Source organism: Camelus ferus, chromosome 16 (assembly GCF_009834535.1).
Source record: "Camelus ferus isolate YT-003-E chromosome 16, BCGSAC_Cfer_1.0, whole genome shotgun sequence".
Taxonomy (NCBI): domain Eukaryota; kingdom Metazoa; phylum Chordata; class Mammalia; order Artiodactyla; family Camelidae; genus Camelus; species Camelus ferus.
This window is the reverse complement of record NC_045711.1, coordinates 24,947,470-24,971,978: the sequence shown is the minus strand read 5'-3', so window position 1 is coordinate 24,971,978 and position 24,509 is coordinate 24,947,470. Positions and strand designations below refer to the sequence as shown.

The following is a 24,509-nucleotide window of genomic DNA, read 5'->3' as shown; positions in this document are numbered from 1 at the left end:
AAAAAACAGGCGCACTGGCTGGTGCCCTCGGAGTGTTGGAGGGTGGGGTCTGGGGCTCTGATGAGCAGTGTGGTGTGGACATCACGCCTCTGGAAGCCCCACAAGACCAACATGCTCCCCAAGGAGCGAGGTGAGTCCAAAATAAGGACACAAGTGTCCTGAGTCCCTGACAGAGTTTTTAGGTTTTTACTTTAAGGCGAAGGGGGAAAAAAAGAAAAGATACAGAGTGAAGAATTCATTGTATGTTTATTATTCACAGTTAATCACTACCTACCAAACGCTATCCGCAGAGTTAAAGGATTAAGTACATAGGTCTTTTTATTTAAACACTGATTTTCTTTTAAATATATACACACAAAACTGAGTTCAGCAAGGCTTCATGATATACACCAATTCCAAAATAAAACAATCAAATGGTCCAGGTGTAGAATGCCAGAGATTCCTTTTATCATCAGCGAAGAAAAGAGAAGCTAGCAGAGCGGGGGCGGGAGAGGCGATGCTCTAGCCTCCGGGGCCTCCCAATGCTCCTGGCCGAGTCTGGCTGTATGACCACAGCCCGTGGGACGCTGACCGAACCGCTTCAGAACCCAAAGGCTGTCACCAAGTCCTGGCGGTCCCGTTTTGGTTGCGGGAAGGGGACGGGGTGAGGGGAGAGTTCGCAGGCACATCACCACAAGGGACAAGAAGCCAACAGGAGGCGGACAGAAAGAGCTTTGCAACGGTTGCAGCCTTCCTAGATTTGCAACCCTTCCTTCCAAGTATCCCTGCTTCATGGAGGTATTTCCTTTTCAGGGGGTCGGGTGGAGCAGCTATGAACACAGCCCGCTGTGAACAGGGACATGAAAAATCACCCAGGCTGCTTCTTGAATGCTGCCCTAAGCTCACTTGGGCAGGTCAGGTAGGGGACACAAAAGGTGAGAGCCATGAACAGATACCTCTAGCTTTTAGGGCAAAAAAAAAAAAAAAAGAAAAAGTGAAAACTCACATTTTCCCCCCAGTGCAGAAACATGGTATAATCTGATACAGTTCAACTCCTTGGGCTTTTCTGTGTCTGAAACTTGCTGGCTCTAGCCTGGCGCCTGGGGGCCACTGGGGCTAAGGAGGGGGCAGACAACACCTGAGACCACAAGGTCAAGAACCCTGACCCCCTTTCAGCTGGATCCAGGCAGGCGTTAAGGGGGGGGAGGCGTTGCAACTGGGTCACACTACACTCCAGGGTAACGACTCCAGATACCAGGGCTCTGGCCCCTTCAACTCGGGGGGGGGGGGTGCAGGAGGGGCTGACGGATATTAAAGCTGAGAGACTCTGGCTTTGCACAGGCAGGACGCCCACACCCTCACTTCAGTCTCCTCTACCCTGCTTTCCCTCCCCTGAGGGGAAAATATTTACACAGAGTAGGAGACAAATTGGCTGACTGTCTTTAACTTATTTTAAAACAAAACAAATAAAAAACACCACTCAGAAGCAACCCTTGAAATGAGGCAAAAGGCACTATGAGAAACAACATGCTGGAGAACACCACTAGAAAGGGAAGACAGAGTGGAAGAGACATCAGCTTGGGGCCTGGCTCGCAGGACGCCCGAGGGGCACCACTCCCCCGTCACCCCTTCTCTACGTCGGACTTTGACCAAATATACCAGCAGGGCTGGGGGGCTGCAGGGCAGGTTCCTGCTCGCCCCCATCTTCCTCTGGCAGAAGCTCAACAGCAAGGCCCCCCGCCTCGCCTTTTGTGTGTATATACGCGGAACACAGGAACGGCTGTTCTCCCGTCGTTCCGACTCAAGACATTTTGCATAGAGAAAATATCAGCCCACTTGGTTTCTTCTCTTTTATTATTGGCATCAGCTAGGACTATATGTGGCATTAAACGTCATGCACTGATGGACAGAAGAGAAAAAGGATGAAAAAAAGGACAAAGGAGGAGAAATAGGAGCAGCGGTGAAAATTTTGTAATAAAAACTCTCTTCTTAATTTATAGGTAAGTTTTGGCATTGTTATATCCAACTCCCCCCCACCCCCCTAAAGTTCCAACCAAAGTGAGAGGAGGTCACCAGGTGACCCAGCCAGGTGTTCTGAGCTCCCTCACAGGCTGCTGTTAGAGGCAGCTTGTGGGTTTAATTCTTTTGTACGTGTTTAAAATTTTCCACTCTCTTTAAATAATCTCGATTCTTAGACGTTCCGGTTCACGGGGGTGACGTAATTGCGCGGAAACATGCCGGTCTGCCCGTGGCAAGCCCCTTTCCACCAGTTGGGGTCTGAGTTATCCATGACGTGGATAAAGTCTCCCCGGCGGAATCCCAGCTCTCCATCCTCCTGGGGATCGAAGTCAAAGAGGGCTTGGACGTATGTTGGCTGCTGCAGAAGAGAGGCGGGGGGAGAACACACATTGCATCCGTGTCACGGCCCAGCCCCCTCGTGAGCGGGACAAGTGATCGGGGGAAACAGACATGGGCCAGCTTATTCACAGTTCCTAAAATAACCCCCAGTTCTCCCCTTCGTCCCACTAATTCTTACAGATTGGGGGCCATGTAATCTTTCATCAGTGCTCCAAAAAACACTCAGGTGCACACCCCTGATGGCGCCCAGTTGGGCCCTATCATTAAGCAGAGAGAAGCACATGCTGTTTTGAGGGGAAAGAACTTCGGGAACAGACACTGGGAAGTTTTGTTTACAATCCCAGACAGGAAAATAAACGTTTTAGTTCCTATCACTTTGTCACTTACAAAATCTTTATTAAGGTTTTAGAGTCAAAGGTTCAGAGCTTGAATAAAATAAGGTGGTGCTAACCAAAACACACGACCAGGAGTTGAGAAACAAATACTGGAGTGAGTGTGGATCCCACTCCCTTACTAGTATGGTTTTCTTCACAGTTGACTTCAAGGATATTTGAGAGTGTGTTAAAGACTCTGTTCCTAGAGACACAAGGTTAACTAGCAACACATCACTTCAGAGAGGCAACCTCTGGAAAAGGCAAAACTATTTCTTATTTCAAACTTCAAATCTTAAGGACGACATTTTGAATAATGAGTATGGAAGCCCCAGAGGTGATCCTTTGAAAAAAACACCCACTTGCCCGAGGAGCTATTCTTTTCCTTTTTTTGTTTGTTTTGGTAAGGTTGATACTAATTTAAGATTTTTCCATTTTTCTTTATTCTTTAGTGGACATATTGGGGACTGAACCCAGGACCTCGTGCATACTAAGCACACGCCTAAGAAGCTATTCTTTTTTTTTAATTGAAGTATTGTCAGTTTACAATGTTGTGTCAATTTCTGGTGTACAGCATAATAGTTCAATCATCCATATATTTGTTTTCATATTATTTTTCACTATAGGTTACTACAAAATATTGAATATAGTTCAGTGTGTTATATAGTAGGACCTTGTTTATTTTATATATAGTAGCTAGTATCTGCCAATCTTGAACTCTTAATTTATCCCTACCAACGCCCTTCCTCCCCAACCCCCATAACCATGTTTTCTATGTCTGTGAGTCTGTTTCTGTTCTGTAAATACATTTTTTTTAACATTCCATATATAAGTGATATCATATGGTAATTTCTCTCTATTTCTGGCTTACTTCACTTAGAATGACAATCTCCAGGTCCATCCATGTTGCTACAAATGGCAATATTTCATTCCTCTTTATGGCTAAGTAGTATTCCATTGTAGAAATATACCGCAACTTCTTTATCCAGTCATTTGTCTTAGCTATTGTAAATACTGCTGCTGTGAACATTGGGGCATACATATCTTCTCTTTTTTTTCTTCTTTTTTTAAAAAAAAATTTTTGTTTGTTTGTTTGGGGGGGGTGGTAATTAGGTTTATTTATTTATTTAGTTTTTCGATGGAGGTACTGGGGATTGAACCCAGGACCTCGTATATGCTAAGCATGCACTCTACCACTTGAGCTATCTTCTCCCTGTATCTTTTCAAATTAAGGTTCTCTCTGGATATATGCCCAGAGTGGGATTGCTGGATCATCCGAGGAGCTATTTTTTAAAATATTTTTATTGAAGTATAGTCAGTTTACAATGTTGTGCCAATTTCTCGTCTGCAGCATAATGCTTCAGTCACACACGAGCATACATGTATTCATCTCATATTCTTTTTGGAGCTATTCTTAGTTACTAAAACTGATCTTGCTCTCGCTGCTCATGAGGCTTACCTGTGGCACCTGCTCTATGTCCCGGAGGAAAATCTGCTGGTTTCTAGAGACGGATGTAGATCTGTGATAATCTACCAGCTCATTCAAAGAATTGAACTTCACCACCCAGAGGAAATACTTTCCAGCTCCGTCTCGGAGCACCTTGAAGTGCTGCACGTCATTTCCAAACCTGGGGAGGGGCAGAGGACACACGTGAGAACAGGCCAGAGGGCTCGGTCCCAGCTACTCAGGGCCACCTGCCCACCAAGGAGGCATCTTGAAAGAACTAGTGTTCCGGCCACCCCTCCCACAGGCCGAGGCGCTCAGGACCATAGTGCAGCTTGACTCCTTGGCTGGAGAGTTAGGTTAATCGTGGAGCGATGAGACCCCTCCGTCAGGACTGCCGATTACCAGCGACAACAAGAAGAATCCTCACCAGACAGGGAAACCCTGTCTGGCAGTCTGTCTAATTCTGGGGACATTTGTAAATAAAAAGAGAAATGTCCTAACCTATGGAATACCTCTATGTGCTCCAAATAGAAAAAGAACTGAAATCTTATGTGCTATTTAAAGAGTACAAAAGGTAGGACAGGAAATAAGGTGAGAAGAGGAGGGACTGCAACTGGGAAGAGTTTAAAGTCATGTTTTCCACTCAGGGATTTTAGTTCTACTCATGGGAAAAAGGTCTCAGAACAAAAGAATATGCTGGAACATAAAGAAGAGGCCCAGGCACACCCCCCTCAAGGCTTCTCTACCACCTGGTAGGAAGGTAAATGCCCCCTTTTATACTGACCCACACAGGTAGCAAGAACCTGAGTGGCCACTGTGCTATCTGCCCAGAAAATCAGCTCAGCGAAGGCTGTGCCTGTCCTACCTTCTGCTGAGTCCTCAGTGTCCACACCAGCGCCCAGCCCTCAAAAGGCACTCTCTGAAGATCTGTTAAGTCAATGAACGAGTCTCTCCTCCCATCAACATTAAAGCATAAACACTTCTTTAAAACAGCCCAGCAGGTGGCAGCACTGAGCTTCAGGGAAGACACTGAACAGGAGCTACCAAGTGTTTAGAGACAGTAATGCTATTTCATAGCATTGTTATGTGGGGAAAAAAGGTAGATGGGGAGAAAAGTTCTATGAGGAAGGACATACTCAAATGACACTTCAGGCCCCACGGAAGCCCACTCCCACCATGCAATGCAGGTGGTTTCTGCAAAAAGTACAAGAGTCCATGACAATGAGCTGTTAAGTAGCAGTTTTTCCATTACAGACTCACCACACCTTGAAACTAGAGATTGTGGATTCGTGAACCTCCTTTGTGCATGTGCTTGTGTTGTTAAAGGTGGTTATGACATCTGTTCCAAATTTTATTTCTAAAACAATAAATATGTGGACTCTTTAAAGGTTTTATTTGATAAAATGGAATGGGGGGAGGGGCTTCCTGGCAGGCAGGGCATGAACACCGGCAGGGACCCTGGTAATCGGACAATGGAACACTAACTGCCACGGGGTTTGGGGCCATTATTCAAGGATTAATTGCTTGTATTCCTCGTCCTCCATTGTTTGATTTATACTCAGGTCAGTATAAAATGTAAGGAAAACAGATGAAGAAACACAAGTTAACTAGAAGCTTAAAGACTCTTCCACCTCAAGATGCTCTTCACCAGATCCTCATTTGCATGTGTTTAATCAAGCACATCAAAAAGCCACTGTTTCTATGTACGTGGGAGTAAGGGGGTACACGGGAAATCTCTGTACCTTCCACTCAATTTTGCTATGAACCTAAAACTGCTCTAAAAAAAAAAAAAAGTCTAGTAAAAAAAAAAAGCCATTGTTAAAAGAAGAAAACCAGTAATTAGATCCAGCTTAATTTTTTCACGCTGGGACTAAAACCTAACTATACTGGAAACAAATCTGTAAGATACTGCAAATATCACCTGAAACCACCTCCCATATCTTCACTACGAGAAAGAACACAAAAATTCTAAATTTAAATCTACATTTAAAAAATCTACACTGTAACCACACATTTGGTCCTAAAATGAAACAAGATATTCAGTTGATTTTTGAAACTGGAAAATCTTTATATCATTTGTAAATGGCAAATTGTTTCAGTCTTCATTTTAAAATAATCAATGCAATCTATACTAAAAGTCATCTGAGTTTTAATCTGACCACCTCTTTGTCATATAAATAATGACTGATTTGTAAGATTCTGAGGGGAGGGATTCCTGTGATAATATGCTAGTTAGAAATGGACTGAGTCAAAACACATATGGAAATGACAGTTTGATTCAAAATCCTTATGTCATGGATGCGGAGTGATCAATTTAGGATTTTCCAAGTTCCAATTTATATTCTCCATGATTCCCAAGGTATAACTCCATGCCTTCCCCATTCCCCTCTGCATTTAAACTTACCACTGTGAAAGCCAAAACCCCTAAAACCCTTGTAGTAACCTTTTAAGTCAACAGGAGAGGCCTAGGCTGGTGCTGGTAGGTTTCAGCTAGATCCCTGGTATCTGGTAAAGATGCACAAGGCAGCTGAAATGGTGATCAGTTAAAGAGAGCTGCAGGGGGCCCTGAGGAGGACAGAGCTGTGTGTGTGAAGAATACCGCAGAGTGGTGGGGATTTGGGAAATCCGACCAGTATTTGCTCCCAGTAACTAAAGACTGTTTCCACATGGGAACTGAAACCCAGTGCTGCCAGAGGGAATTTTTACGAGGAGCCAGAAGTTAGGATCTTAATGTAAAACTTTCTGACTTGTAAAACACTGTTTAGGCTAAACCTCTCCTATTTTGCCACCTTTGGTGCGTGTAGCCAGACATCCGGCCTGTGGCTTCACAATTTACATCAGCTGGAGAAGGACCCCGGGCACCAGAGCAGGAAACACTTACTTGACAGAGAGGGAGAAATCCCCAGGCGCACTCTCACTCTCTCGGATCAGAAAAGCCCCATCGTGCCGCTGTTTGCTAAGCATTTCTTCTGCCTTGGCTCTGGGGATTTTGCCAAAAAACCACCTAAGGAAGGAAGGCAAGCCAGTCAACATCTGCTTCCCCACAAAGAAACGGGATATCCAGCCTCTGAAATGTGAGGAACAGAACACTCCTTGCCAGAGGAAGGGGCCTCCCTCTCTACCCTTCAGTCTCCACAGGGGACTTGCTCAGTCACTCCCGAGAGAGGACTGTCTCCCTTCAGGCATCCTCACCCTTCCTCACTCTCCAGAAACTGACTCAAGAGACACCATCGAGAGCCACTCTGTAGAGGAAGACACTTAAAAACGGGCCTCCTGGGCGCCCTCCTGAGTCATCAGCGAGGCACTGGGGAAAGCCCAGGCCTATCGACCTGAGCACAGGATGAGCCACGTAAGGGGAGACAGGCCCTGCTCGCCGCCTTTGATAAGGCAGCAGCTCTGCCTCAGTGGGATGAAGAGAAACGGGGCTAGGAAAGCTGGAAGGCCCAGAAGCTGGAGACAGACAGGGCTGCTGGGTCTTGTCAGCCCAAAGGGGAGAGGATCCGGCTGTGAGGGAGCAGCCTCGACCGGTGGCTCCGGTTGGCATTCCTCTCAAGGCCTCTTTCTGCTGTCACTGCTCAGAGTGTGGCTTCCCAGAACTACTAGAAACGCCGTAATTTATCCTGTGCAGAAGCAGCTAGTTGCAAAATTTGATTTTTTTCATTTGGAGCAAGTTACAGATTCTTTTGCTCCCAATGCTAATTCACCTTGGTCAAAAGAAAAAGTGAGGGATTCATGGAATCGAGAATGAGTCCCCCACTGCCTGGAAACAAGGGCGCACAAGAGAAATCACATATTAACACAATAGAACGATCTCCAGCTCTGAAAGGACAGCTAACAGAGCTGAGAATCCCTCTGCTCTCCAGTTCCTGATGCACGTGCACACAGTAGGCACTTGGCTGGGAGGGGGGCTGAAGGTTCTTAACAGCCATACTCTTTCCTTTTAAACCACCCCACCTAGTCTTCCCACCAGGCATGTTCTTTCTTTCTCCCTTTTATAAAGTATAAGTAATGAATATAAATTAAAATAGCTTAGATGAGCCTGAAGTAAAAATAAAAAGCAAGACTCTTTCCTCAAACTCCCCAGAGGCAGCAACTGTCGGCAGTTGGACGCGTATGTTTTTAGACCTTCCCTTACAGTGCACAAATATACAGATGTGGCTTCAGTGTTTTCTTGCCCTCAGCTTAAAATTAACTCATTTTTCATTTTCAATTTAAAAAACTGTAGTGGACTGAAGTACTCTGATTGGAATTTTTACAAAGTAAATACACCCCTGTTATCAGCACCCAGATTGAAAAATAGAAAATTACTTGGAGACTATTTTACTAAAGATTTTTTTTTGTATCTGCTCCTGTTTTCACTAAACACACACACACACACACACACACACACACACACACACACTCTCTCTCTCTCTCTCTCTCTCTCTCTCTCTCCCCTCCCTCTCAAAGATGTCCCACAACGTAAGGGATATGACACTATATGAGGAACAGCTATCTCTCAGTTAAAACATTTTATACTGTTTGTAAATTTGATTAGCTTCCTTTAATAGTGATATCTTTATGTAACTACATGGCTATGGTCAAAAAATTTTTTAAAGTTTTAAAAAGATGGGTTTATACTACAATACAAATAAAAAGGGAGAAAGCTAATGGGAGGAGGCATCTTACTTTCCAATTCAATTCTTTATTACATCCTACAGGCTCCCTTCCATATTCATCTAATGGGAAAAGCATATATTTGGATCCACCCCCAGTATATACAACTCATGCTGCAACAGTAATGCCAACAATCATTTTGTAGCCTGTGTTTAATTTGTTAGCTCAAATGCAGTATTAGGTCATACTCCATTTTAAACTTCCCTCTTCCTCCCTAACAAAAACTAGAAGGTGGGGGAGGAAGGGAGGAAGAGGAGAAGGAAGGGGGCCGGGTCCTCTGTGCTCTCCCACAGCTCCGAGACAACACTGACCCTGTACTCACGGACATCCAGTCACATCCCATAAGGTGACACAGGCCTGTAAGGCCAACCACCACACAGGTACAAGGGCATGGCCTTTTTTGGCAATATGCTATCCTTTTTCAGAGCTTGGACTGGATGAGCACTGCCTGCCTTTCAGATCACGTCTGTGAAGAACACCACCACCAAGCCTGTGCTGGCTGCTTCCCGATCGACTGTTATTCCAAAGCTCTTTATAGTGGGAAGAGAGAAGCAGCCATGAGGGTGACTCTTCCTAAAAGGCTAATCAGTTGTGTCAGTAACTGCAACTATCCAAGGAAGGCAGCCTTTCCTCTGTTTTCAACAGTCAGATATGAAATGCCTACACCACATGAAGCAACTGGAAGGAAAACAAGGATTTAGAGCCACAGGCATTTTATTCAATATAAAAATTACAGTCTGATGCTTCTGCTGAATTCCCTTTCGGCCTGGAAATATGAAAATGAAAAGGAACTTAAGTTAATTTTGTTATCACTGGATCTAATGCAGAAGTCAGCAAATTATGCCCCTTGGTCTAAATCGGTCTGGTTTTTGTATGGCCCACAATCTAAATTTTTTTTAAGAACTGGGTTTTAAAAAATTCAAAAGAAGAGAATGTGATATGACAGAGACTGCACATGGCCCATAAGGGTTAAAGTATTTATTATCTGGACCTTTACAGAAGCAGTTTAGCCAACCCTTGATCTATTTTGAGGATGGACTGAAGGAGTAGATGTGCACAGATTACTTGCCTTGTATGGACTGAGGGAGGATGCACTTTGCGACTCCCATTAACCACCACCCGACTGCCTCCCCCCACGGAGTGCATTCTGTGATGCTGTCCGTGAAAAGCCCACACGGCCCCCAAAGCAAATACGGACACTAAGTGGCAACAAGAATGCCTCCGGAATCTGTAGTCATCTCATCTTTTGGAGTTTTCTGCACTACGTGTGCCTACATTTTAGTAACCTGGGCATGGCTGCGTGTCCATAACCGCCAATCTAATGTTACAGGGACGTCCAATGAGGGACATTATCAATCTACTGACAGAGGGTCAGGATCTCTCCCATATGCACCTTTGAAGATTTAATACTTTTGGCTTCTATTATCATGAACAAATTGGTCCAGGCCTTTGCACAAGAATTTGGGTCTCAGTATCAGATCAGAACTACTTTCTGAGCTACTAGGCACAAAAGCAAGGTGCAGGTTACAAGGGAGTTTATAAAGAGGAAGGCAAATTCTCCAAGGAATCTAGTATCTTTTCTGGGGGGAAGAGATCAAACTCATATAGTTACAAAGATTTAGAGAGTACAAGTTCCAAACAAAAACTAGAAAAGTATACTTTATCAGCTAGACTGGTTTTCTCCCTGCAAATCATTCAATGAAACATTTACTGATCCATTATAAGGTGTCTGGTTCTTCTTAAAGGAAAAAACTTCCTTGAGGACCTTCTTCCTTGAGGACAGATTCTTCATTATGGAAACTTCTGTATAGGTGACTTCCCATTACCAAATTGTAGGGTAACCCCAGCTTATCTCTCCAGGTTAAGGCTTCCTGGATGTGGTATCTCGAAGAACTTCACATTAACTACACGGACTTTTATTATACTATAATTTAACTACAGAACCTAACTTCCCAGCTCCTAGCACAGTCTCTGCTACATGATAAGAACCGTGTAAGAGTTTATTGACTAAGGCATGGACCCAAAAGAGTTTTATGGTGAAGCTCTTGAATCATTTGTTTGTTTTACCGAAGGCAAATCCTCGTTTTAGAACAGACTGGGTTCATGAAATAGCATTTGGGCCACATTTAATTGCTAGTGGTTACCTCTGAAAGGAGTACGTGTATGGGAGAAATTCATATATTGCTCTATATGAGTCTTTTAGAATGAAAACTATACTCAAAAATCACTGGTTTTGAAATAAAAATACTAGAAGCTTTCCTAATTTGTAGGATAACGAGGAATGAACTAGACCATTGTCAAGGGCCTTTCGAGCTCTATGGCATTAAGTTCTATGTAGGATGCTGCAAGATTTGTGTAAGATAAGGTGTGGTTAGGATCTCTGCTCTAGTCCCTGGGGGATGAGAAATGACTGGGACACATTAGAACAGTGACAATGGGCGAAAGGGACAAAGGGCTGCTACTCAAGGGCGGCAGTCATCTCAAAGTCTTATTTACATTTTGTGTTAAAACAAGCAAATAGCAGGGACCTACATTTCTTTGTGTCTCAGTGGCATTCTGGTCTGAGCAATGACAGCCTCAGTTCTGACATACTCACAAGAAAATGACTGCTTTGAGAGAGGAGCAGGGACGATAGAAGAGGTGGTGGGTGAGGGCGGGAGGACAGTGGTCTGTGAGGGCTCCCAGGGTCCCACCATGTCACGTATCCACATAAATTGCGCTGGGGGGGTGCGGCGGCACTAGTGGTTTTGGAATTAAAAAAAAAAAAAACTTTTTTTTTCACTGCTCTCAGCATTTTAAGTAGGAGAGCATTTTGTTTTCACTGAAGTGAAACACTGAAGTGGAGGGCAAGGGCGGTGATTACAGTGTACATTTATTAAAAATCAATTATATGCTAAGTATTGTGCTCTGGGGATACAAAGATTATTAAGATATGGTCCCACAGGAAAACCAAACATGTCAATACAAAACCATGTGGTAAGTACCCTTTCTAAAACTCAAAAAATGAAGAATTATGGAACGCATCTGGTACGAAGGGTCTCACGGAAAGAGAATGATGAGCCTGCATAACTGCTGTTTCGTCATTTGAAGATTATGGACAGTTATTACCTAAAACATCGGCTATTACTATTATACTCTCATATACTCTCATTAACATGGACAACTCAACACGCTTTGCTAATTCCCTGGGAAGACAGAATTAAAAGTATGACATTCATCCCAATGATCTCAATTTTAGAAACATGATTTGAAACAGGCAGGCGGGTCTGACCCTGGAGGGTCAGCAGAGCCCAACTTACGGATGTGGTTTCATTTCTATGTAATTCTTGGGGATGAAGCCGTCTTTCCCATTGAGCTCTGCCTTGTACCAGTTCTGGTCACATTCTTCATTCAAAACCTGCAAAGTATTAAGACAAGGGGAAAAAAAGCAATTATTTCCTTTTCACTCTTAAAAAGGGGTAGCCATGAAGACGATTATGTTGCCCTTTAGGTTTGTTTTAATTTAAAAGGTGTTATTTGGAGTATTATCAGTTACATGCACGCAAGACTTCTTGTAATTTCAAACAACAAGCATTATGTCAACTCTGATAATTAAAAAGAAAAAGAAATTATATCTGGAAATGAGAATTCAGGCTCCCAAATATCTAGCATTAAACCCTCAGTAGGAAAGCAGAGGGAGAGAAAAGCAAGAGATGAGTTTCTGAGGGGAGACTCTGGAAAACAGCAAACACGGATGCTGGAGAATAAAGGGAGAGAGGCAGAACAGACGTGAGCAGCAACAGAGAGAGCTTTCAGACCTCTCCGGAGATCTTCAAGCCCATCTCCAGAATCACAGGGCTGCAATCTTGGGATTTCCTAGTATCCTCTCTAGGTTATCCCATGTATGGGCCAGCCACCAAATAGGTCCATCACGCTGCAACCTGTGTGCACATCCATGTGCCCTCATGTAGGAACAAAGTATTTTAATGAAAAGGCACAGCAAGTCCTACCTACTTCTCTCACCCCCAAGGGCCTCAAGGCATTCAAGCTGGAGAATGTGGGCAGCACGCCAACTAGCCCAGCTCAGGGGGAAGTCCCAGACAGCATATAACTGAGCCACTGCATCCTATAAAGTGAAAATGACCTAGGAATGTGACAAGACCACCCAAGGTTACGGGCTAGTGAATCCCACGCAGACTTTCAGATCCCAATCGAGTGTGTTCTCCAATGCTGACTCACACGGATGGGCTAGGCCATGGGACTATCATCTGCAGAGTATTGTAAGGAGCGGAATAGATCTAGGGATAGTAATAAAAGCCATCCTCTGAATTCTAGATTTCTAACAAAAGGCAAACAGTGTAAGGCATTAAAAAAAAAAAGTCGTCAGTAACTTAAAAGAGAAAATAGAGACCTGAGCCCAACTCCAAAACGGCAAACAGGGGAAAATGCTGATGGACCGGAACAGGGCTAGTTAACCTACATGGCAGAAACAGGAAGTCGGTAAAACTCTTCACAAAATTATTCATGATGCTGTACTTGTGACCAGATTAGAACCTGGACTGCTTTAGAGAGCATGGTGTAAACGTACTGATATTTCAAAGTCAGACCAACTTTAGGAAGGGTAAATGAGACTGACCAATAACCAACAAACAGCTAAGTGATGCCTCTTAGTGAATTCACTTCTGAACAGAGGCTGTGTCCTGAGAAGTTTATAAGGTTGGTGCCTCTCTGTGATGCTGGCCAACCTCTGGCCTGCGGTGTCAGCCACTGAGTTTAAGAGTGCAAGATAAGGCAGCAAATCTTGCAAGAACTAATAAATGTGAACAGAGAGCTGAAAGAATCAGCTACTGGCAAACCCCATCAGCCTCAGTGATGAAAACTTTTTTCATCATTATTTTCCCTTAAAAAATTGTATTTTATTAAATATTGTGATGATACAAACTAATATATGTAAAATACATTCATAATTTTAAAATCTGCATTTCAAAAACAATGAAATGTGCTGTGTCCAGAAAAATTGTGTGTAGACTATTATGAAGTGCACACCAAGCATAAAGGTTTGGGAGGGAGAGGCTCTCCACGTGCTCCCTGCCACAACATTAACGTCCTTAAGCACCGAGGTAAACCCACCAGCATCCACAGGTGATGCTGTGACCTCAGGAGGGAGCCTGTCACTGTGCAGGCAACACACAAGACTCAACAGCACGAGAGCAAAGGAGTTTAAGGCCAGGCTTCTGTTATCTACCAAAAAGGGCTTAAAGAAAAATGTGGCCTAGTAATTATCTTATAAAGCATTATCCTACAATGATGATAATAAACAATAAACCCTGAAGGCCGATGAACAAGCATTTTTCAAAATATCTTTTAAAATCCCTGAAATGGAGGGCTGTTTACCTATTCTAAAGATTTCCTGGAAGACAGGGGAGAGCCAGGCCGAAAAGGAGGTGACTGTGGCCTGTCTGGGCATCAAAACAGAATAAAGAAATCACTTGGAAAAGGCCCGTTTTAATCTGTGACCAATAACTGTGCAGAAAAGGCTAACTGTGCTCCGCCCTAGGGGTCCACAGAAGTGCACCTTCTCCTTGTCACCTTCACTACAGAAGAGGCAAACCTCCCCCTAAAAAATGTCTCCCCAACAGTAACAGAAACTCCAGGGCAACTCCCAGATTTGGCACCACTTTAGAACTACAGTTCTAAACTAGAACAAAATTAATACTTGGTGTTTGGTATGCTTTTCTCCCCCAGGAAGGTCTGGAAATAGGAAGTGTATGTTATCTTTTAAGGTAATGTTTGAATACATGGGAAGCTAAAATTGTGGTTCTCCATCACATTCTAGGATCCAGAGTATTACTTTGCAAGAAAGCCGAGGTGTTGCCATGCATGCCTCTAAACCTCTCGACTCAATACTTTAAAAGACTGGTTCTGCTAGAGGCAAAGCCCAGGAGAAAGAGCTTGGTAAGCCTGGCCACGTGTGAGCAGGGACCAGGTCTTCCCAATCCAGCTGTTCCCTGGGGACCTAAGCCTTCACACACAAGCCCCCAAACCAGAATGGCGTAATTTAAAAGTTAAAAATAAAGTTCTATTCAAATGTGTAGAACAGCCAAGGGCACCAATTAACACAAGTGAGTCTAAAGTGGAACAGAGAAGGGGACCAGAACCAGATGTGGGTGAGTGTGCATCTACAAAGACGGTGCTGAATTTGCTACGGTTTTAGATGAAAGCTCACACACAGCCTTCACAAGTAATTTTTAAGCCTGATCAGAGTTCTGAGAAGGAGGAAACTGCTCCCCCATCACCACTTCCCCAAAACAAGGGCAGCTTACCTTTTGCTGACTTGTTACCTCTTAACAAACAGATGGCTGAGTTCAACCACCAAATTTCCATTCAGTTTTGAAAATTCCAAGGCATGCTTTTAGCTGTCAACTGCACAGCTGCCTGTTCTCACAGCCTCTATTCCCTGGAGTTATGACTTTGTAGCCATCAAAACACTTTGGTTTAACGGAAGCAGACTGATCAAGAGATGAGATTATGAAAGGAGGAAGATACAAGTTTCAGTGAAGGTTTTTTTTTTTTCTTTCTGGTTGCAAAAAGACTGAAAGTAATGTTTGAGACCCAATCAGAAAGAAACTAAATGATAAGAAAGGATGTGAGAGGTTCCTACAGAAAAATGAAAACTATTCCAGGCGATGGAAGGGACAACATGGGTGCTCCTGAGGTGTCGCAAGTGTTCTATCTCTTGCCCTGTGGGTTGGCAGCCTGGGTGTGGACAATTCACGGGGCTGTGCACTTATGATATGTAACTTCTCTACATGGACATCATACTTCAACTAAAAGAAATATTTCAGTCATGAGAACACAGTAATATTACGGTCCAAGTTACATGTAAGAAACATACCAGGGCCTCGCACACCTCCAGTACAAACTTTTCACACAGAAAATACATGGGGAAGCAGAAAATAACACAGTGAGGCTTCAGAAACCCCCACCGTGGTAGTTTACCATCACTGATTTATGAAAAAAATTAATTCCCAGAAATAAGACTTTCTTCACTATGGACAACTCAGAGCACTTCACGTGTTCTACTTTTCTGTATTATATAATTTTTATAACAGTATTCACTGCTGCCCCCACCCTACCCTCAATCTGAGACCATTCTAAAGGCAATGCAGATTTCCATTTATACTATACCAATTCAAGGGTTTCCAAATAGTTTAAAAAAGAAAAAATGCCAGAGGTCTTTAGACCCCTTAGGATGTACCTGATCTGGAAGAACTCGAGGCTAATAAATCCATGGGTTCAAATTCCAATTTCACCAACAAACGAGCCATGTGACCTTGCGCAAATGGCCATTTTCTCAACTTTGCTTTCCCCACCTATAAGGTGGTGATAATATCTACCCCCCGGGTTACTGAGGCAGTTAAGGAAGAAGGTGTAATACGCAGTACAGCGATCAGCAGCATTAGCTCTAACAAAACATGGCAATCCTGGGGGGCTGAGTTTTGTCTAAATTAGGTGTCTTTGATGTAACGCTGTTCGTGGGCACCAACACATTAACAGAGAACTGGGATTCTTGTTTTATTCTGAAAACACCCAAGTACAGGATTTCTGTGCTTACTTCAAATAAGATTTTAAATGCAGGGTTCAAGGTTTACAGTAGGTAACTCCCCTTCCCCGTCCCTTCCATACCAATACTGGGAGACAAGAACTGCACTTAACTTTCTATACAAATTACAGAAAAGAGGTGTCTTTTAGGAAAATGGTAGGTAAGTATTTTGTCTATAGGCTGCTGTATTTTGAAATATGGGCATATTTTCTTGCCTGAACATATTCAGTCATCTGTAAATAAACAAAGGAATCATAATTTTTTTTTTAAGAAAGAAAGAAGCCGTGCAGCTCTGGAATAGCAGTCCCATTACAGCCTTCAACATACACTCTAATTCTAACAGCTTGCACGGGGTTCAACATTTCTTCAGGGAAAAAATTATTCAAAGTTCTATCAGTCTGTGAAAGCAATTTGTATAAGAAAGAACATTTGTACATAAAAGATACATATAGCAACAATTACATACTTAAACTACGTAAAAAAACCAAAAATACCACTTATAGCTGGTCCCTACATTACAGAAATTCTGCAATAGCCAGCGACTTCCCCAGCTTTTCCAAGATCAGTCAATCCCACACGAGCAACACTGAAATGCTGCCATGACTTGAAGACAAATTTAAAGAATTATGGTCACCCTACCACATAATTTCAAGTTCTCAGAAAAGGGAAAGAAAATACACGCACACACACAGAGGCTTTTTAAAAGACTTTAATCCCTAAGAAAAATTCTACAGGCCCCTGGCGAGGGTAACAGCACTGCGAGAGCCATTTAAAATCAGTTCCCTTCAGTTGCTTGTTACAGATTTTATTAGAAGCTATTAGGGCGCTCTCCAACTTCTCAGACTCCCTTAGTACGGATTATTGACTCGGACTCAAACTACACTGATTCATTCCTAACACTTTAAATAAGTACTTTACAATCACCACCTCCATCTGTTACAGTTTTTGCTCAACATGGAAAACATCTTGGCTACGCTGCTTGCTCTACTGTGTGCCAAACCATGAAAAACACCCACTGCAGAAAAATTATTCTGAATTTTAATGATGAGATGACCAACTTTAAGGCAGTTTAATAATTAAGGTTCCTGGTCCCAAAGAAACCTTAAGGTGCTTATCCAAGCACAAGAGAACAACAGTGCTCAAATGCATGTTGACAGGCCAGTCTCCAAATGCTGAATAATTAAAACTCAGTAAAGACACACCAAGCGCCTTTTGACCTTTTTTCCTGTTGCCCAAGAGAGATCTCTCTACCCTCTCTAAGCAGCTGCTATCAATGGGGGTCAGTCTGAAAGGTGAACACTGGTGGATCAAGAGACCACGGCCCCCCAAATGCCCAGGCATCACCGTTTAAGGCTGACCTGATTTGACCTCAAACTATTTTGTGCTCCAAATCAGTTCAAACACCACTGTTTTTTTGTTAAAGTCTTAAGTAGCTTTCTATAGGTCCAAATTATCCTGAGTTTGGTGTTCCACTTTTCATAATTTGCCCATCACCTACTTCCTGCCCTTCTCACTCGCTACTTATCTAAACGAACCCTTCAGTTCCGTCAAGAAAGTGACCTCTAAACACACTGTAGTTCCTCTGGTTGGACTGTCTTCTTCCTCATCTGTCAAATCTCAACCACCACTCCTTTGTCCTGTGTACTGGTATGCTTCGGTCCTCTCCTGAACTAAATTGCAAGCACCCTGATGCTAGCTCCCTGTCAGTTCTCACCAATTTTCTCCACAGTTCTTAGAATGACATACAGCGTATTTTGAGGAACTGACTTGTATATGGATGCTTTGTTCTAAACAATGTGTGCAGTATCACAGAGCTAGCTGGGTCTAGGCACAGCAGAAAGAGCACCCCAAGTTATATATTACCATCAAATTCCTTGGTGAAAATAACCACCTCTTCAATAGATCCCAGGAAGAAGACTGATTGTCATGAGTTGGGGGCAAGGAAGAAGCAGCAAAATAAAGTAACAGAATTAGGCAGTCTTCCCGTACTGTAAGCACCACTTCCATGTGGAGTATCTCAAAAGGGGGTACACAGACCTTTTCCACAACACTACCTGCTTCTACTTTCTCCAAGATAAAAAAGTGCAAGGGTAGGGCAGGTAGACAGGGAAGGGAAATTTCAGCATGAAATCGGTGCCTTGGGTGGATTAGGGAGTGAAGAGCTGTGGCTCTGTGTCTACACACCTGTCCCTCCTGACAGCTCTCAGCATGCGGGCCCTTCCTGGAATGTTAAGATGCCTAGTTCAGCCTGCATGTTTAACTGGTGACTGACTTTTGCAGGGTGTTCATTTTACAGCTACAACTCCCTCCAGCAAAACTTTTACAAGGATAGTATGAAGACCTCCACCTTTTTTATTCTTCTAAATGGCAGCCAGGTTGATGCAGAGAGAAAAAATGATCACACTCACACACACACAAACACAAAATTGATTGTATCAAGAGTTCAGGACCACTCATGCATTTCTTTAAATGGAAGACTTCCTTTATAATGTTCATATATGGTACGAAGATGAACAATTAAGACCAACCAAATTAATATTATAAGAATTATAAGAAGAATAAGCAAAACCAGAATATTTTTCTTTCTCTAAGAAATATTTTAGTACTCAAAAAACAAATTGGATACTCTTATCAACATCTCCAGGTTCAGCTGTCATTAAGAAAAGATGTTCATGACATTTGAACAAAACAGGAAGGTGGTTCACACTTACGTAGCTATTACTCCACCCAGATGAATCTAGAGGTGATGAAACCTAATGAACAGGCAACACCCCAAAATAAACTCTTTCTACCAAAGGGGTACCAAGAGTTTCCATTCAAAATAACTGTCTTTTATGTTCTGTGACTTGCAGAAGACATTCCTTTAGTGTAGCTGACTGTTCAACAGAAGAGTGAAATGCTCTCAGGAGTGTCAGAATTTCAGCTGCAGGGGAAAGGGGACACAGGGGCAGGGGGAGTGGATGGAGATAGGGATAAATATCAGGGAGTTTCAAGGGAGAAAATTCTGTATATTTGAAAAACTCAGCAGTCATACAATAGCCAGTACTAGGCAAGCACTATGCAACACAAGTGCCAAGCCCTGAGCCAGGTGAGCTGAGGATACAATGGACACCCCTCCCAGGGAGCACACAGCGTCGTAACTGCCAGTTGCAACACAGTGTGATGGATGCCAGGGGAGGGGGAGTTACAGGTACTATGGCAAGTATCAATTCAACAGAAAATATCTCAGTTCCACACACCAAAGAGAAAGACCTAAGTCCTGTGTAGGGGACACAGGAAAACCTCCTGGATGAACTGGGTTATAGTCTTTGTTTGCATCTGTAGCTCTGCTCAGCCTATGTAGAACTCTGTGTGGAAGAAACATGGCAGACTTCCCAACTTGCTATCAAGCAAACGGAGGGATGATGGTTCCCTTGGCCACACTCGGCAGTCATTAACTAAAAGACTGGTTAAGCTTCCTTAAGTTGAAAAGTAAAACCCTTACTAATGGTATCAGAACTGGAAATAACCAAAATAATCACAAACCATGGTTAATTCTTTACTGTAACAAAATATACTTAGCTACTGCCCTTGTCACTTTGTTCATTAACAGAAAGCTTTCAATCTTAGGTCAAATTCTACAACCCTCTCCCCAGGAAAAAACCACCAAACAAAAAAACCCAAACAAAGCCTCCTAGGCCAGGGGAGCAGCAGTTACCTGTTCTCTGATGACAGGCAAAGCTGCTCACTTCCATCAGTTCCACCCTCTAAGATCTAACTCACTCTGCTGCTTCAGCATAACAAAACCAGAGGTCCCAACCACCTCCCCCATTAATGACCACAGAGTTTATTAAATTTCACTTAAGCCTTATTGATTCAAGATGTGAACTAAAGGGTCTATTGATTTACAGTCATTCTGTGACCCAAGGGCCACTTCATAGAATGTAATAAAACAAACAAAAAAACCACCAGTCACTGAGCTAATCACTGGCAGCTGCATAAGATCTAGGACTCTGAAAAACTCAAGGCCAGGGGTCCTTATACCTAGAATGCTATCATGCTGAACTAAAAAAACTAGTTCCAAACGTATTTTCCACTTCGGAACAGTTAATCTAGCTCCAAGGCAGGACCAACAGTGATCACACGACAGACCAAGGGACTGGGGTAGAGTGCTAAGTCCTACCCCATTCCCAGGGTGATGGTGAATACAAGCAATTAAATGGGCGATCACACGACTAAAACTGAGAGTGTGGATGAGTGTTAGGTTAAATACAGTGTAAGGGAGCAGAAAAGAGAGGGATTTGACTTAGTTTGAGAGGGAGGGGTAATGTGATGAGAGAGTAACGTTTGAAGGGACAAAGGATTTCCTACCAGCGGTCTAGGCAAAAGGCTCTAGTGTGCAAATTTGTGAGTTCAGACTGGTATGCTAAGGATGCTAATCAGAAGTCACTTAAGAGTGACATTTGGGTTTGCATTTTTCGAACATTCCACTGGGTGCCCTGTAAGAAAGAAGTGTAGGGAATACCAGGCGGGGACAGCTACAGTGGCCGGGTGAAAGACGACAGTGCTTGGGAAAGTGCGGCAGAGAGAAGGAGACAGATTCAAGACACTTTTCGGAGGTGGAATCAAAAAATCTTGGTGCTTAGAGGTAGCTCAGTGGTCGTCTTCTTGGCCATCAGTTTTTTTCTGAAAAGCACTTTAGAAAAACAGCTATATAGAGCCGCTGGGCAAACGTCCCTCTTTTAAAGCCATAAGTGAAAAGCGTAATTGTAAAAGGCAGATGGTACCCCGTGCTGGTATCTTCCACCTGCCTCTCCAGAACCAGCTGACACCCTCTCCGTCTTTCTGGGCCCTCCACCCCTACGACCACGGCAATAGGCTCTTCCACAGGCTCTCCAGCTCCCCCCGTGGGGAGGCCTGCAGAAGGCAGCTTCCTGTCTGGGGTTTCTGTGGGCAGTCTCAGGCCTGCAACTGCAAGTCTCAGCCCTCTTGACTCAGTCCTTTCCTCTTCCAGGTTCTGGTAACACCTCCCCCATCCTCTGCCCCACAGTCTTCATCAGGCCTCAAGGCAGTAACCCGGTTACCAGCTCTGGGCACCGCAACATCCCCTGTGGTTTCTAGAGAAACCCTGTCCACACAATGTGAATAGTCTCATTAATAAAGTCTCCCCAAATGAGCCAGTTTAAGTGTGTCAGGTGTTGCCTATCAGGATCCTGATTGAAATCACTCTAAAATCAGTTCTATCCATCTTTCGGAACTCACTAAGGAGATATTTCATTATATAAAGTGACATTTGTTATGGAGCAAACAGCAGGATGTATCCAAATTCTACTAACTACTTGGGAGAAGAAAACTATAAAAGAGCCTTGAGGTCCACCATTCTTAAGCAACCAAATAATTCTGGTTACTATTAAAACAGTCACAGGGAATTGAGAAAGGTAGTGAAGGTATGAAAATCCAGGTCTGTAACCTGCTTATTAACAGGCTGTCCTAATGAGTCACAGTAGCTGTCCTCTCTGAATTGCATTTTCATTAATGTTTAAGTGTCTACTACAGTGAAAGCATTGTGTGAGGAAAGCATAATCTACCAGGATTAAAAAAAAGGCAGAGAGATAGATACACATTCCCTGCCCTCAGAAGTGTTTATAGCTAAGGGAGCTATGCACGTAAATAATGAGGGAATAAGGAAAAAGTGGGATAAGGGAAACTGCTGATTGTATGGAATTCACAGCTACATGTTTCCAAATGAACTGCACGGTTGATACAGAAAATTCAATTCATGTCTTGAGGAACTAGGAAAGGGACAACTTCAAACAGTCCAGGAAAAGAGCAAGAACCTAAAAGGTAGAGCAACTCAGTAAGTTCGAGCATATGGTAAGCAACACCATCTTCCCTTTGATATTGAACCTGGGGTTTAATACATGAAGGAGTCCCTGTTTGTCACATTTTGCTTGCTATCCTCTGCCAGGCTATGCCCTGCCCTCCTGTGATGGAGCTGTCATGCTTAAGTGACAGATGGTAATTGCAGACACCATGGATAACTGGATGTGGCTCAATCAAACGGAGTCACCTCTTACAGGGAACCGCTGTGGTGAGGCTATGCCACTGCAGGAACACTACTGCCTAACAGATAAGAGAAGCTCTCCTCCCCAAGGTCTCCACTCTGCTCAAGTGCCACCAGGAAGGCTGAAGTCTTATAGCCCTGAAACCTTCAAGGACAGGACATCGTGCAGGCATTCCTGCACAACTGGATCAAGTGGCCTACTGTAGGCTTCTGTTTTTAACGCTCAGACAGTTGATAGACCTCCACCTTCCTCTTCTTTTTGGATGATCCTTTGGCCAAGTTGAAAAAAAGTTAATGCTCAGTGATGGTGGTGGGATGGTACTGGTGGGAGTATAAAAAAAATACGGTTTTATCAAAAGCAACTTGGCCATACACATTAAAGACTTCAATTTTCATACCTATTAACCCAGTAATGCCATTCTTAGGACTCTATCCTAATAAAATAATCAAAGATACACTATTTAAGACTCAGGGAGTAGACAAGTACGCAACGAGTATCCATTCTGAGTCAGAGACTGTGCTAGGTCCTGGGGATACCACAATAAGGAAATGATCCTTACCTGCAAGGAGCTGATAGTAGGGGAGGCAAGGTAATTATAACTTCAGGTATAATAAGTTCTATGATGCAAAGTTCCGTATGAGCACTTAGGGAGGCCCAATCTCATCATGCAGAGAGAGAGGTGTCAAGGAAAGCTCACCTGGGCAGTAACATTTCAACCGAAACCCTAAGTATGAGTAGGTCTTAGCTAGGCTTGGGGGTGGGGATGGAGGACACAAATGAGAATGAGGAGAAATACCCCAAGCAGTGGGCAGAGCATGAATAGAGGTCCTTGGGTGGGAAGGGGTTTAGCATGGTCTAGAACTAAAATGTGGAATCCAGGGGAGTTTTGCGAAAAGCGGAGCACTGGAGGCTAGAGGGAGAGAGAGAGAACTGGGCCAGACAGCACAGGGCTTTGAAAGGTAGAGTAAGGATTCTGGGAAACCATGGACTGAACTTGCTCTTTAAGATGATTCTGGTTTTTACGTGGTGCCAAGATCTGAGAGGGACCAAAGTGATGGCAGGAACACCACTTAGTTAAGGGGCTACTGCAGAAAGCTAGGCCAGAGGAGACCTTGGACTAGGGTGGGGGATTTTGACTGTTTTGAGAAGACTCTAAAATGAACATTGAATATGAAAATGAATGTATGTGTATACATGCATGACTGAGACACTATGCCACACACCAGAAATTGACACACTGTAAAAGACTATACTTCAATTAAATAAATTTTAAAAATGAACATTAAAAACCCCATACACAATATTTGCAGACTCTAATTTATACCTCCACCCAACAAGATCCCCTGTTTGCAGGAACAAGGAACACAGCACAGTATAGGGTGAGACACCAAATTTCATGCCATACCACAGGCTTCTCAGGTGACAAAACTTAAGAGAAAGCTGATTCTTCAAAAAGAAATAGAAAATGCATAAAAAAGGTAATCCTTCAGTTGTGCTGAGGTGATGTTTTAATTGCTATACATTGAAAATCTGCATAAAAAGGATATTACTTTTTCATACAACCAATTCAAATAAATATAATGTGCAATCTTTTAGAATCTATGAAAATATTCAATTTCAACTACTATACCCTGACTCAGGCTTACTCATGTATTAAACTTTCTCTACTTCCAAAAGTGACATTAGGAGTCTTATAGGACCCCAAATACATTTTTATCAAGAAAACAGACAATAGCATTCAGGACATGAAAAATTTTCAAAGCACCTCTCTAACGGAACTGGAGACAAATACAACTGATGTTAACAGACAGGCTAAACTACTCCCACTTCTACTGTTGGGAGGCCTGTTTAGTAATTAACTAGCTTTCATGGCCTCTTTCAGGCAGCTGCACACCCCAGAGAGAGCAGGTTCCTTGAGAGGGCTGGGGGGTGGGGGCAGCCGGAGAACAACCAGGCTGCTCTGTTCTCAGCTTGTACCATCAAAAGAAGACAAGCCCAGCCTTGCTCCGCCTGTTAGTTTTATCTCTCTAAGCACCTACACACTGTTGCACGTAGAAAAGCAGCACTTTCGT

The 24,509-nt window shown here is 43.3% G+C and overlaps 1 protein-coding gene across 1 annotated transcript in view; it reads right to left on the bottom strand.

The window, feature by feature from the left end:
• Positions 1-227: 227 nt before the first annotated feature.
• GRB2 (growth factor receptor bound protein 2) overlaps positions 228-24,509 on the bottom strand; it is a 60,373-nt gene continuing 36,091 nt past the window's right edge. The window contains exons 3-6 of the mRNA XM_032456846.1: positions 12,111-12,208; positions 7,037-7,159; positions 4,168-4,336; positions 228-2,356 (exon numbers count right to left, since the gene is read on the bottom strand). Coding sequence (XP_032312737.1) covers positions 2,171-2,356; positions 4,168-4,336; positions 7,037-7,159; positions 12,111-12,208 — 576 coding nt within the window. The 3' untranslated portion in view covers positions 228-2,170. The remainder of the gene's footprint in view (positions 2,357-4,167; positions 4,337-7,036; positions 7,160-12,110; positions 12,209-24,509) is intronic.